This window comes from Rhinopithecus roxellana, chromosome 9, assembly GCF_007565055.1.
Source record: "Rhinopithecus roxellana isolate Shanxi Qingling chromosome 9, ASM756505v1, whole genome shotgun sequence".
Lineage (NCBI taxonomy): Eukaryota > Metazoa > Chordata > Mammalia > Primates > Cercopithecidae > Rhinopithecus > Rhinopithecus roxellana.
Genome location: NC_044557.1, coordinates 109,371,802 through 109,385,201, shown reverse-complemented (window position 1 = coordinate 109,385,201; position 13,400 = coordinate 109,371,802). Strand labels below are relative to the sequence as shown.

Sequence of the window (13,400 nt, the reverse complement as noted above, 5' to 3'; positions counted from 1 at the left end):
ACCTGGGAGGCGGAGCTTGCAGTGAGCCGAGATCGCGCCACTGCACTCCAGCCTGGGGGACAGAGTGAGACTCATCTCAAAAAAAAAAAAAAAAAAAAAGAAAGCCCCACAAACTGGATTTATCTGACTACTATAACTAGGCTCAGCTTAAATTAAACACTTTCAGCAAGAATGTTACATAGGTAATTATTGAATGAATTCTTCAAATATTTCTCAGTGTTTGTTCATTTAGAATTTCAGTCTCTTGGGCTGACATTGTCTAGACGCTGCAAAAAAACCTTCATTAACTGTTAGCAATTAGTAAATCTAATCATGATCATCAAAGAAATACATTGTCTTGTCCAGCCATCCAGTATATCGTTCTGTGCCCAATTTAAAGATCCTGGTTACCAAGTCAAACCCTCTTCTAACAACAAATGAAGACTCAAGAAACTAAAAGATTTCAGGATAATCTAATGTGCCAATAAAACAAAAATGAATATGGTGAACTAAAAGTTCTTTCTACATTCATCTGGATAACTAGATAGAATATAAAGATAACCAAGAAAGATACCACTTAGGTTAGGTTGAAAGTTTTAGGTCTCAGTTTTGAAATTTAAAATGCTGCTAAATTTTAACATTAAAACTATAAAAGGCAGGGCGCAGTGGCTCACACCTGTAATCCCAGCACTTTGGGAGACCAAGGCAAGAGGATCGCCTGAGCCCAGGAGTTCAAGACCAGCCTCAACAAGATGGCAAAACTCCATCTCTATAAAAAATACAAAAATTAGGTCAGGCGTGGTGGCTCATGCCTGTAGTCCCAGCTACTCGGGAGGCTAAAGCAGGAGAATGGCGTGAACCCGGAAGGCAGAGTTTGCAGTGAGCCAAGATTGCACCACTGCACTCCAGCCTGGGCGACAGAGCAAAACTCTGTCTCAAAAAAAAAAAAAAAAAAAAAAATTAGCTGGGCACGGTGGTGTATGCCTGTGGTTCCCACCACTCGGGAAGCTGAGGTGGATCACCTGAGCCCAGGAAGCTGAAGCTGCAGTGAGCTGTGATTGCGCCACCGTACTCCAACAGAGCGAGACCCTGTCCCCCACCAAAAAAAACTATAAAGGAGCTTTATAGTCTAGTAATGATTGCACCCAAGGATGGTAATGATTATAAGACATCCCTTTATTCCCATTAGTCATTTAGCAAGTAAGTAGCAGCAAAGCTCCAAAATGACTACAAATCTCAGAATTAACTGAATAATTTTGTCTCTAATAGATATATGTCTAAAAATCAGCCTTTTTTTTTTTTTTTTTTTTTTTTGAGACTTGCTCTGTCACCCAGACTGGAGTGCAGTGGCGCAATCTCGGCTCACCACAACTTCCACCTTCCAGATTCAAGCGATTCTCCTGCCTCAGCCTCCCGAGTAGCTGGGACTACAGGTGTGCACCACCATCCCTAGCTAATTTTTGTATTTTTAATAGAGACTGGTTTTCGCCATGTTGGCCAGGCTGGTCTCCAACTCCTGACCTCAGGTGATCCACTCACCTCGGTTTCCCAAAGTGCTGGGATTACAGGCGTGAGCCACAATGCCTGTCCTAAAAATTAGCTTTTTCCAAAAATGTTTAGGAAAAGGTCTTTAATTATTCCACTTTAAGTAATGAGTCCTTGGCATTTTTCTCTCAAAGAATCCCTTTTGTTTTTCACTTTACAGTAAGATGTGATTAGTATGTTACTTTACAAATATGACGTTAGGAGCCAGAATAATAGTTACAAGTGTCATGTTTTCCCCACTGTTGCCCATTTAGGGATGGAAAGCAGTGACTGAACATGAACTCATGCTTGTTTCTGGGGTTCTGGTAATTTATTTATTTTGGTTGAGCGGTTACATGGGTGCTAAATTTGTAAAAACTCACTAAGCTGTACATTTATAATTTGTACATTTTCCCGTATATACTTCAGTAAAAGTTATGGTATGCTAAAAATTACATAAGGCAAAAAAAATTTTTAATCCCATTTTAAAATGCAATAAAAGAGAGAAAGCTTAATTATCAAATGTCAGACCATAAATAAAGCTTTGATCACAACCAATAACATGTAGGTAAGGAAGAATACTTTATCCTTGCTCAAAAAATAAAAATAAAAATTAAGCGTTTAAATTAAAATGTCCTTTCAGAGGTTCCAGATTTCTACTCAGATGTATGAATTTCAATTAGCACTGATTTTGAAAGTTTCGAAAGTTTGTCAGCTTGTTAATTACAATGGTAAACGAAGCATAAATTAAACAAATACTGTTGATACATCCAGGAGATATCAGCTTTAAAACATATTCACATTGAAAATTTATACTTGAAAATGTTTCTTCCAGGTTGGTATTGTATCAAGTGATTAATGTGTGCCCCACTGAAAATCTAAAGAACCAAAACATTAATATAAGCACTTTGAAAACATTTCCATGCTGATTGAAACCACTATGGAAATATTTAGGTAAAAATACAATAGTTATGTTAAAATAGTATGAAATATTTGCATAACAAAAGCTTTAATATGTGAGATCCATTTTCCTTTGAATTCAAAATACACTTGCAGATGGAAATACACAAAGGTATTAAAAGCAGTTATTTCTGCTGGGAAGGAATATGAAGTCTTTCTTTTCTTACCTCTCTGATTTTCAAATTCTATAAGTAGCAGGAGTAAGCTTATATTTAAGAGAAAAAATTTTAAACCCTTGGTAAATCCATTATCGATATAAAAAAGGGAGAATGGGGCGAGAGCTGTGGAAAGAAATGAAGTACAGGTACCAGAGACTAAAATCGGGTTTAGGGTATATTTGTGGAAATAGCAATTTTTGTACACACTAATATTAAAATATTTTAAGAAAGCCATAAGTACAATATTCCCAGTGCCAAGATATTAAAGAAACAGTAGCCTCCTGTGTGTGGTAAAAATGGTACAGTACTCTGTAAATACACAATATATTTGAATTGTAAGAGAAAGGGAGAAATGTATCAGCACCTTACTAAAAAGAAATCTGACTTTTCTGTTAAACCCCATCTGGCCATCAAATAACAAAATAAGACAATGGATTCTCTGTATTTGTCATGTAATTCCTACTGAAATTTCCTTGTTGCTTCTGAAAAGATTCATTCCAGGGAAATAAACTGCTTTTATAAAAATCACTGTCAAAGAAAAAACATGTCCTTAAACAGGAAAAGAAACTTGGAAACAAGGGGAAAAAAAAGCAGAAAGAATATCACAATTTAATCATTTGAGTTCCTAGTTCTCTGGTTCAGATACCAGTAGTGGTGCCCCAGTGCATACATACTGCTTTAGAGGCTCACAGAAACGCTACTTTTAAAGCAAAGAAGAAATGAATGAGCAACCTACTAGGGTACATTGCAGATGCCACTCAATAAACATTTAATGAATGAGTAAAATCATAAGAATGTTTAAACATAAACACCTTCAACAGATAGAGAAGAAATCTGCTGCCTGGGAAGTACCAGACAGAACTGTACTGGTCTCTTCACATTGTTACCGATGAGATTTCACCCACATATCCGTTATGTTGTAGAACAGGTATTCTCCCGACTAGGAACAGTTTCGTAGCTTATAATTTCATATACTTTCTAATTCTGATATTTTCAAACGTTAATGATACCTCTACTAACCACTTCTGTAGTAAGCAATCTATTACCAACCTATTATAATGTTTCAAAGTACTACCTTACTTGACCTTTTCACATCCTTTATGTCACTTGCATGACCCAGGCTTCACAGGGAAGGTGTGATTAACCCTATTTTACAGATGATATTTTTTTTGGTTTGAGACTGAGTTTCATTCTTGTCGCCCAGGCTAGAGTACAGTAGCACGATCTTGGCTCACTATAACCTCTGCCTCCCGGGTTCAAGCGATGCTCCTGCCTCAGTAGCTGGCATTACAGGTGTGAGCCACCACGCCCAGCCACATCCTTCAATTTAAGAAAGCTGCTGTTTAAAGGACACCTAAAATACAAACCACTCCCACATACCCACTCTACTCCAAATTTTGCTCAAACAGAACAATTAGGTACACTTTAAAGTTAACAGGAAATGACAGAACCAAAAATAACTGGGGTGTGGTATCACCTCTGAAAAAGCTTTCAAGCTGTGAATAAATGCAGACAGCTCTGGCTAAACAAGATGGCATCAGACCAAGGTTCAGTACCTGATACAATGGACCTGAGCTATGCACACAGTGACACCTCATTTTCTTCAACTATTTCAAACTCTGGAAAACCCTGAAAAAAGCAACATAAGTCACCATGAAGCCACAAATGCTGTGGTCAAGCTCTTATGCTAGAGTTTTTATATAGGAGAGAAATCTATACATTCTAAGGACCTGAAATTATTTCTATTTCATTTATTTAAGAGTAGTCTTAAAAGTACACAACAGGGCCGGGTGTGGTGGCTCACACCTATAATCCCAGCAATTTGGGAGGCCGAGGCAGGCGGATTACCTGAGGTCGGGAGTTTGAGACCAGCCGGCCCAACATGGGGAAACCCCATCTCTACTAAAACTACAAAATTAGTCGGGTGTGGTGGTGCATGCCTGTAATCCCAGCTACTCGGGAGGCTGAGACAGGAGAATCGCTTAAACCTGGAAGGCGGAGGTTGCAGTGAGCCGAGATCATGCCATTGCACTCCAGCCTGGGCAACAAGAACTAAACTCCATCTCAAAAAAAAAAAAAGTACACAATATGTGCTAATTAATTTTGGTAAAGAAAAAATTTGCATCCTGCAGGATATGATGACAGTGTTTATTTAACCATAAGCATGCCTAGCAATAAACCAGCCTCTGCTTTTTTTTTTTTTTTTGAGACGGAGTCTCGCTCTGTCACCCAGGCTGGAGTGCAGTGGTGCGATCTCGGCTCACTGTAAGCTCCGCCTCCTGGGTTCACGCCATTCTCCTGCCTTAGCCTCCCGAACAGCTGGGACAACAGGCGCCCACCACCACGCCCGGCTAATTTTTTGTATTTTCAGTAGAGACGGGGTTTCACCGTGTTAGCCAGGATGGTCTCAATCTCCTGACCTCGTGATCCGCTCGCCTCAGCCTCCCAAAGTGCTGGGATTACAGGCATGAGCCACCGCGCCCGGCCTTTTTTTTTTTTTTTTTTTTTAGAGAGAGTCTCATTCTGTCACCCAGACAGGAATGCAGTAGCACCATTTTGGCTCACTGCAACCTCTGCCTCCCGGGTTCAAGCAATTTTCTTGCCTCAGACTCCCAAGTATCTGGGATTACAGGTGCCTGCCACCATGCCTAGCTAATTTTTGTATGTTTAATAGAGATGGAGTTTCGCCATGTTGGCCAGGCTGGTTTCGAACTCCTGACCTCACTGATCTGCCCGTATGGGCCTCCCAAAGTGCTGGAGTTACAGGCATGAGCCACTATGCCTGCTCCCAACCCCTGCATTTTAACTCTTTTATTTTATTACATTTTATTTTACTATATTTATTACTATATTTAAGGGTCATTTAAATTTTTAATTTTCTTTTGATCTTATGACATGTTATGGTGGAAATTACATGGTGCAATGGTGATTAGATTGTGAGATTCTTGAGGGCTGCACTAAGCTTCACTAAGATCCTATTTATTCTGACTTGACCCACAGTTCTGGCTTATCTGGTTTCCCTGCCTACTTCAGCTTAGACGCAGCAGATTAGAAAGCAGTAAGGGCACATTCTGACAGAAAACAGTACTGGAGAGAGAAACTAAAAGCAGACAAAACACTGAACTGGTATAACAGTGAGGAGTCATTTTAGTACAGGACAAAACTGCCAACACCTTTATACAGCAGAACACACCAGCCATATTAACAGCACAGTACAGAAATTAATGTACATAGTGATGACCTTGATTCCTCAAAAAAGGTTATGTTTAGTACACTCTGAATCTTAAGAGAAGCCTATACTTCTTATAGGCTATACACTATTAATATGAAGACTTACATTTACATGGTCAAAATAATTTAGCTGTTCAGGGGATGTCCGTCAGATAAACAATTCAGTTGTATCTCTAACGACAATATATAAAAGCTAAGTAGATAAATCTCAAAAATCCCTTTATAATTATGTAGTATAGATAATTAACATTTATGAGGCTGATTTGGGGATATGGGGGGGAAAAATCTAAGTTATACACTAAAATTCTTCCCCCTCCCTGAACATGCAATAAGGCGTTTCACCTTTTAAAAATGTATTCCTGTCACCAGTATTAGTTGCCTTTCTCTAATACCAAAATGAAAAAGAAGAAAATTATCTTAATAATTTTCCCCACTGTCAGGCTAACCCCTGCATCCAGACACCACTAACATAGCTGGTCTAAGTCTATTCTCTTCTTACTCTTACAAAATAGCGCTTTCAAACCGATTGTTAATCTCAGAGAGAAGGGTTGTGCCTAAGTCTTACGGCTGAATAAAAGCAGCATGTAAATTAGTGGTTATGTTTAATCCATCTTCTTAAAGGCAGAAACAACTAACCTAAAACTCTACAAGATTTAGAAAGCAAGAAGCCCTTTACATTTTGTTCTTATAACAACAAGAGAAATCTAATTAATGCAGGTACACATACGAATCAGAAAACATCATTCTCCAAGTCTTCATAACCAAAGGGAAAATAAAATACCATTACCATGCCAAGAGCTCCGTAAACTTATTTTAAACATCATATAATGGATGTATCCGACTTCCCCATACTAAGTTTATTTCAGTAATAGCAGTGACTTGCAATGATCTAGAGAAACTGAGTCAAAAGGCACATGGTATACGTCCTAAAAAAAGGGTGGGGGGGTGGGTGTCAATAAAGATCTCATCTTAAATATCTTACTTGGAAGAGTCGACTCAACTCCCTGCCTACACCACCCCTGATGGCTTCCCCAGAGTCATTTCTTAAAGAGAAAAAAAGACGGGGTTCTGGGCCCTTTGGGGGTGGTGGGAGAAGTCCCCACTGCACCCTGAACCCTTCGGGAGGGAACTTGGCAATGACCGCCAGGCACCTGACAAGGTGCAGCAGCAAACGCCGGGTCCGGGAGGCTGCTCTCGGAGGCTGCCGCCCGGCCCTGTCTACACCCCTCCGAACCCCCCTAGGGTTGGCGCAGCCCGGCCCCAGCCTCCCTCTGCCCCGAGCCGCCGCCCAGCCGAGGGCCGTTTCCCGCGGGTCCCCGAGGAAGGCCCGGCCCGCCAGGCACCTTTGATGACGCGGTCGGTGGTGGAGAGGTGGAAGCGCCTCCCGGACATGGTCCTCTCCGCCTCCTCCAGGCTCCAGGAGCCCGCCCGACGTGCGCCTCCGCCGCGGGGGCCGCCTTCTCCTCGGGCGGCCTCAGCTGCCCGGAGCCTTCAGCCAGCCGTGCCCGACCCTGGCTCCTCAGCGCTGCTCGAGGACCAGAAGGGCGCGGCCGCCGCAGCGCCAGCCTCCGACGCCACTGACAGGACGCGGGCCCACCGGCCGCTCTCTTCGGAGGCGCCAGCGGCTAAGGCGGGGAACACAGCTCCGGCAGCGACCGCGACCGCTGCTAAGGGTGGCGACCCGGGCGGCCGCGGCTGCTCGCGGACCGGGCCCTCGTGCGCGCAAGCGCGCCCCCGCGCGCCGCTCTCACAACTTCCCAGCGGCCCCGCGCGCCGCTGTCGGCGCGCCGAGGCCCCACGCGCGTCCCCGCTGTCCAAGCCGACCCGGCCGGGCCTCCCGCCCAGAGCACCGCCCTCCGCACGCTTCCGTCTTCCCGGGAGGCCGTGGGCCTCGGCGCACGCGCTCTTCTCGGCTGCTCCGGCTCCGGGTCCCTGCTCCCAACAGCCCGTTTTCGCTTCTCCTCAGCCAGCCCTCCTCGCAGCCGGTCCCTTCTCTCCTGCCCCCGCCTCCCCCAGCCCAGGACGGGAACACCTGAAACCCGCCCGCGTGGCCAGCGCGGGAGGCCGGCCCGGCCGCAGCCATTTTGCTACCGGCCTCGCGGCCGCTCTGAGCCGCCTCCTGGGACCGCCCCGCAGAGAGCCCCTGACCTCCCAGGCCTCCCTCCTCACCTCTGGGTCTCCCACCCGCTTTGTCTCAAGGAGTGTGATAAGTCCGGCCGCGCTCCTTCAGCTTTTGTGGGTCATTCAGCAAACCCACACATTTAAATCCCCTCGCTTCATTTTACCCGCGTGTTGAGTGCAGTCAGTACAGTGAGAAGGACATTCGTGTCCATCCTAGTTCCAGTCCAGTAGCTAGGGGGTGGGGGATTGGGGAGCTCCGTTTCTGAGCAAGGCCCTGCTCCCTCCTCACTTTCCACATCTAAGAGAAGGGAGCTCCCTGCTCCTGGGACCCCAGGGCTGTGTGTCACTCCCCAGCTAGAAGCCCCTTTTTTCTTCCCCGTGACACAGTACTTGCCTCCCCGGCCCAGGCTCACTGTGGAACCCCATGGGCAAGTCCGTAGAAAGTTAACAGTCTGTTCATCTCGAGGTTAAAAACTGACCTTTATCTGCCCTTAAAACTGTAAGCCTAGAACAGAAACTGGCTCCAACCGTCCTCTCACTGAGTAACTGGCGAAGTCAAAAGGATTTTGACTTTTAGCAATGCAAATAAAATATTGAAACTGATGTCTAATAAAACACGCAAGTTACAGGCAAAACCAGTCTTAACAATTACTGCAGTGACCAATGAGTAGTCACATGTAGCTATGTAAATTTAAATTAATTCCGTTCCTCTAGGGGACTAGCCACATTTCAAGCGTTCAGGAACTACGTGCAGCTACCTTATTGGACTTTCAGAAAATTATACTGGACAGCTCCTAAAATATAGGATTAATCGTAAATCTCCAATAATAATAGATTTATGTATAGGCGGTCTGGGGATGGATAGTGGAATCAGACCCTGAATTATCCCTTGGAATTTTGACCATAGCTCTTTGATGGTAACCCCAGGAGGCAAGAGGGCTTTAGGGGCCGAATAGAATTTGGTTTTGTTTTCATGGTCCTTGAGGCTTCCACCCAAGAGAATTGTTCAGATATCCTGAGGAAGTTCTTCATTTAAGAAGTAACCAGAACTCCATGCCTATCAAATCATACTTCTGGGTCAGAGGCTAAAATTCATCTGGAAGAACCTCAACAGGATAGCTAAAAATAAAAAGTTTAAGAAAACATTGCGGGCCGGGCAAGGTGGCTCACGCCTGTAATCCCAGCATTTTGGGAGGCCAAGGCGGGCGGATCACCTGAAGTCAGGGGTTTGAAAACAGCCTGGTCAATGTGGTGAAACCCCGTCTCTACTAAAAATACAAAAATTAGCCGAGCGTGGTGGCACACGCCTGTAATCCCAGCTACTCCGGAGGCTGAGGCAGAAGAATCGCTTGAATCTGGGAGGCGGAGGTTCCAGCGAGCCAAGATTACACCCGGGCACTCCAGCCTGGGTGACAGAGCGAGACTGTCTCCAAAAGAAAAAAAAAGGAAAAGAAAAAGAAAACGTTGCGGGCCAGACACAGTGGCCAATGCCTGTAATCCCAGCACTTTGGAAGGCTGAGGTGGGCGAATCACCTGAGGTCAGGAGTTTGAGACCAGCCTGGCCAACACGGCGAAAACCCATCTCTGCTAAAAATACAAAAATTAGCTGGATGTGATGGTGGGCGCCTGTAGTCCCATCTACTCGGGACGCTGAGGCAGGAGAATCGCTCAAACCCGGGAGGCAGAGGTTGCAGTGAGCCGAGATGGTGCCACTGCACTTCAACCTGGGCACAGATACACTTTCCATGTATCTCTAAAACAAAACCAAAAAGACCCACAAATACTAACTCGTTCAATCCTCACACCAACCTGATTTATATGATTATCCCCATTTTACAGATAAGGAAACTGAGGCACAGAGATGTGAAGAAACTTGCCCAAAGTCACACAGCTGGTCGGAGGCCTAGTGAACACCATCATCATCAAGCTACATGTAGTACCTGAACTTCTTCTACAGCACCACGTGGAACATGGGGCATTGAGTCCTCAAGCATGGTATACATGAATTTACAGAATACAGATGTTATTCTGTAGCTTGGCTTTAGCAAAGTAATTGTAAGCAACCTGCAGCCCTGTCCCTTCACATCCCTACCCCCTGTTTTTTTGTTTTTTGTTTTTTGAGACAGAGTCTCACTCTGTCGCCAGGCTGGAGTGCAGTGGCGTGATCTCAGCTCACTGCAACCTCTGCCTCCAGGGTTCCAGTGATTCTCCTGCCTCAACCTCCCGAGTAGCTGGGACTACAGTCACGTGCCACCACACCCAACTAATTTTTTTGTATTTTTAGTATTTTTAGTAGAGATGGGGTTTCACCATGTTGGCCAGGATGGTCTCGATTTCCTGACCTCGTGATCTGCCCACCTCGGCCTTCCCTGCCCCTTTCTAAGGAGATTCACTCAGTATCTCTGCCTTTCTCCAAGTTCCTTGCTGGTCCTCTGTTTCAGTAGCTGCTTAGTCTTCCCACAACAACCAGTGACACCAAACAGACCTTGATACCATCACTTCCAGCTGTGGGCACGGGTAAGTTCCTTCACTTCTCAGGCCTTGCTTTCCTCTTTTGTAATGTGGGGATTATAATAATATTAATAGGCCCTCCCGGTAGCAGAGGCTGGGATGCTCTGCCCAGATCCCCTTCACCATGAGGGATAACCATCTTCTGGTTGCTGCTTTTTTTTTTTTTTTTTAGAGAGAGAGAGATGAGGTCTTGCTCTGTTGCCCAGGCTGGAGTGAAATGGTGCCATCATAGCCCACTGAAGCCTTGAACTGCTGGGCTCAAGTGATCCTCCTGTGTTGGCCTCTCAAAGTACTGGGATTATAGGCATGAGCTACCGTACTCTGCCTGTTTCTTGAGGGCTGGTGGCTGATAGTTCATTGCTGCCCCTTCTCCAGAGAATTGCCTTAGGTTGAATGGGAGCCCCCTCCCCTAAGGAGTTATGACCATCCCTTCCCCAGTCCTAGGAGCAATGGCTATCAGGGCCTCCAGGTCAGACTAAGTTTGCCTCAAGGTAAGAATAACTTTGTGGTACAACTCAGGCTCCAGAGCTTGCTGTGAGAACAGACTGAACTGCAGGAACACATTAAACGAGGTTCATTTTATTTGGATGTTATGAGATGGCCCCAAAATACAGTAGTCGGTTAATTTTTCCATTACTATTATTGAATAATACGTCCCTTCAGATTGCTTTGCAATGTGTTATTTTATTTTATTTTTTATTTTTTTTAATTGAGACAGAGTCTCACTCTGTCTCCCAGGCTGCTCAGTCTGGAGTGCAGTGGCACAATCTAGTTTCACTGCAACCTCCGCCTCCCAGGTTCAAGCAGTTCTCCCTGTCTCAGCCTCCCGATAGCTGGGATTGCAGCCCTCCTGTCCAGCACTGCTCCTAATAGTTCCCCTCACTTTCTATCTCTGTGTTTGGAAAAGGGCGTTAGATCCATGGATTTCTCCCAGAGGAAACCAGGTTGGAAAGGCTTTGATCTGTATAAGCTGAGACCACCAGAAACCTTCACCCATCGCATTGCCTTGCTTTCCTATCCTGGTAGAGGTTTCAAAAGACTTTGGGTTGTTTGGGGCAGACATAGGGAACATGTCTTGCTCTCTACGGGAATCCATCTCAACTGATTCAATAATAGAATCAGCTATTCTCAGGGCATAAAGGCTGGGAGTGAATAGGGGCTCCGCTGCATCAGCCTCCTAATTGGTCCCTGAGTCTTTGGTCTTGACCTCTTAATCCATTGTCCACACTGACCCCATAATCAACTTTTTTTTTTTTTTTTGAGACAAGGTCTGACTGTCCGCCAGGCTGGAGTACAGTGGCATGATTACAGCTCACTGCAGCCTCAACCTCCCAGGCTCAAGCAATCCTTCCACCTTAGCCTCCTGAGTAGCTGAGACTACAGGTGTACACCACCACACCCAGCTAATTTTAAAAATTTTTTATAGCGACTCAGTCTTGCAACGTTGCCCAGGCTGGGCTCCAACTCCTGGCCTCAAGCGATGCTCCTGCCTCAGCCTCCCAACGTACTGGGATTACAGGTGTGACCCACTATGCCCGGCCCAGAGTCAACTTTGTACAGAAAATCTGACTATTGATGCTGCTTCTCATCTCCCTTCAGTGACTCCCTGGAGCCCTTGGGATCGAGTTCAAACCCTGTAACCTGGCCCAACAGCTCCTTCACAGCCCGACCCTGACTCACCTCTACAGCTTCTCTCTGTCTGTAGCCCCATGAGACCTTTCAGGCTGGCCACTTGAAACCATTTGCTATGTTTTTTCAGGGCCAGGACCCTCCAAGGAAGGATGGGATGTGAAGAGCAAGGAGGAAGGGAGGTGTTCTAGATAGGGCAAAGCTGTACAGAGGCATGGGCTTGGAATATGGTGGATATGTTCAGGGCTCCACCCCTTTGGATATTTGATCCTTATAGCCTGGAAACGCCCGTCCTTCTCTACTTTGACTCACAAGTTCAGCCATGGCCTAAGATCCAGCCCTGTTATAATCACCTCTCTGAAGCCTTTCTTAGTCCATCCAGGTAGGGGTAAAGCCTTCCTCTGTGGACCAGGAGCATTTTGTAAACAGATCAACCACCTAATGCATGGTGGATATTATTTATTCACATGTGGCTGTTTTCCCCACCTGGACTACTGAGGCAGACTATATCCAGCTTCTTCTTTTTAAAAAATTGTTATTTATTTATATATTTTGAGACAGGATCTTCTCTGTTGCCCAGGTTAGAGTGCAGTGGCACTGTCATAGCTCACTGCAGCCTCTAACTCCTGACCTCTAGCAATCCTCCCACCTCAGCCTCCTGAGTAGCTGGGACTACAGGCACACACCACTACGCCCAGCTAATTTTTTAAATTTCTTTTTTGTAGAGATAGGGCCTTGCCATGTTGCCCAGGCTGTCTCGAACTCCTGGCCTCAAACAGTCCACTCACATCGGCCTGCCTCCTAAAGTGCTGGGATTTACAGTCATGAGCTGCTGCACCCAGCCTGTATTTCCAGTTTCTAGCATGGCCCATTTATATTGTGGTTGCTCAGTAGGTGTTTGTGGATATAATGAATCACTAATCACCTCCATTTCTTTTTCTTTTTTTTTTTTGTGATGGAGTCTCACACTGTCGCCTGGGCTGGAGTGCAGTGGCACAATCTCGACTCACTGCAACCTCCACTTCCCAGATTTAAGCGATTCTCCTGCCTCAGCCTCCCAAGTAGCTGGGATTACAGGCACCTGCCACCATGCCCGGCTAATTTTTTTGTATTTTTAGTAGAGACGGGGTTTCACTATGTTGGCCAGGCTGGTCTCGAACTCCTGACCTCGTGATCCTCCCACCTCGACTTCCCAAAGTGCTAGGATTACAGGCGTGAGCCACCGCACCCAGCCAATCACCTCTATTTCTTATATGCAATAATTTAGTATGCACCAGTAGATAAAGT

The 13,400-nt window shown here is 45.4% G+C and overlaps 1 protein-coding gene across 4 annotated transcripts in view; it reads right to left on the bottom strand.

Moving 5' to 3' along the window:
- Window positions 1–7,671, bottom strand: part of PPP3CC (protein phosphatase 3 catalytic subunit gamma) — a 101,966-nt gene extending 94,295 nt beyond the window's left edge. For 2 of the 4 annotated variants that reach the window (XM_010365370.2, XM_010365372.2), the window contains exon 1: window positions 7,196–7,671. In XM_010365370.2, the coding sequence (XP_010363672.1) occupies window positions 7,196–7,244 (49 nt within the window). In that variant the 5' untranslated portion in view covers window positions 7,245–7,671. The remainder of the gene's footprint in view (window positions 1–7,195) is intronic. The other 2 variants (XM_010365371.2, XM_010365373.2) reach the window with 1 other exon arrangement.
- Window positions 7,672–13,400: the final 5,729 nt, after the last annotated feature.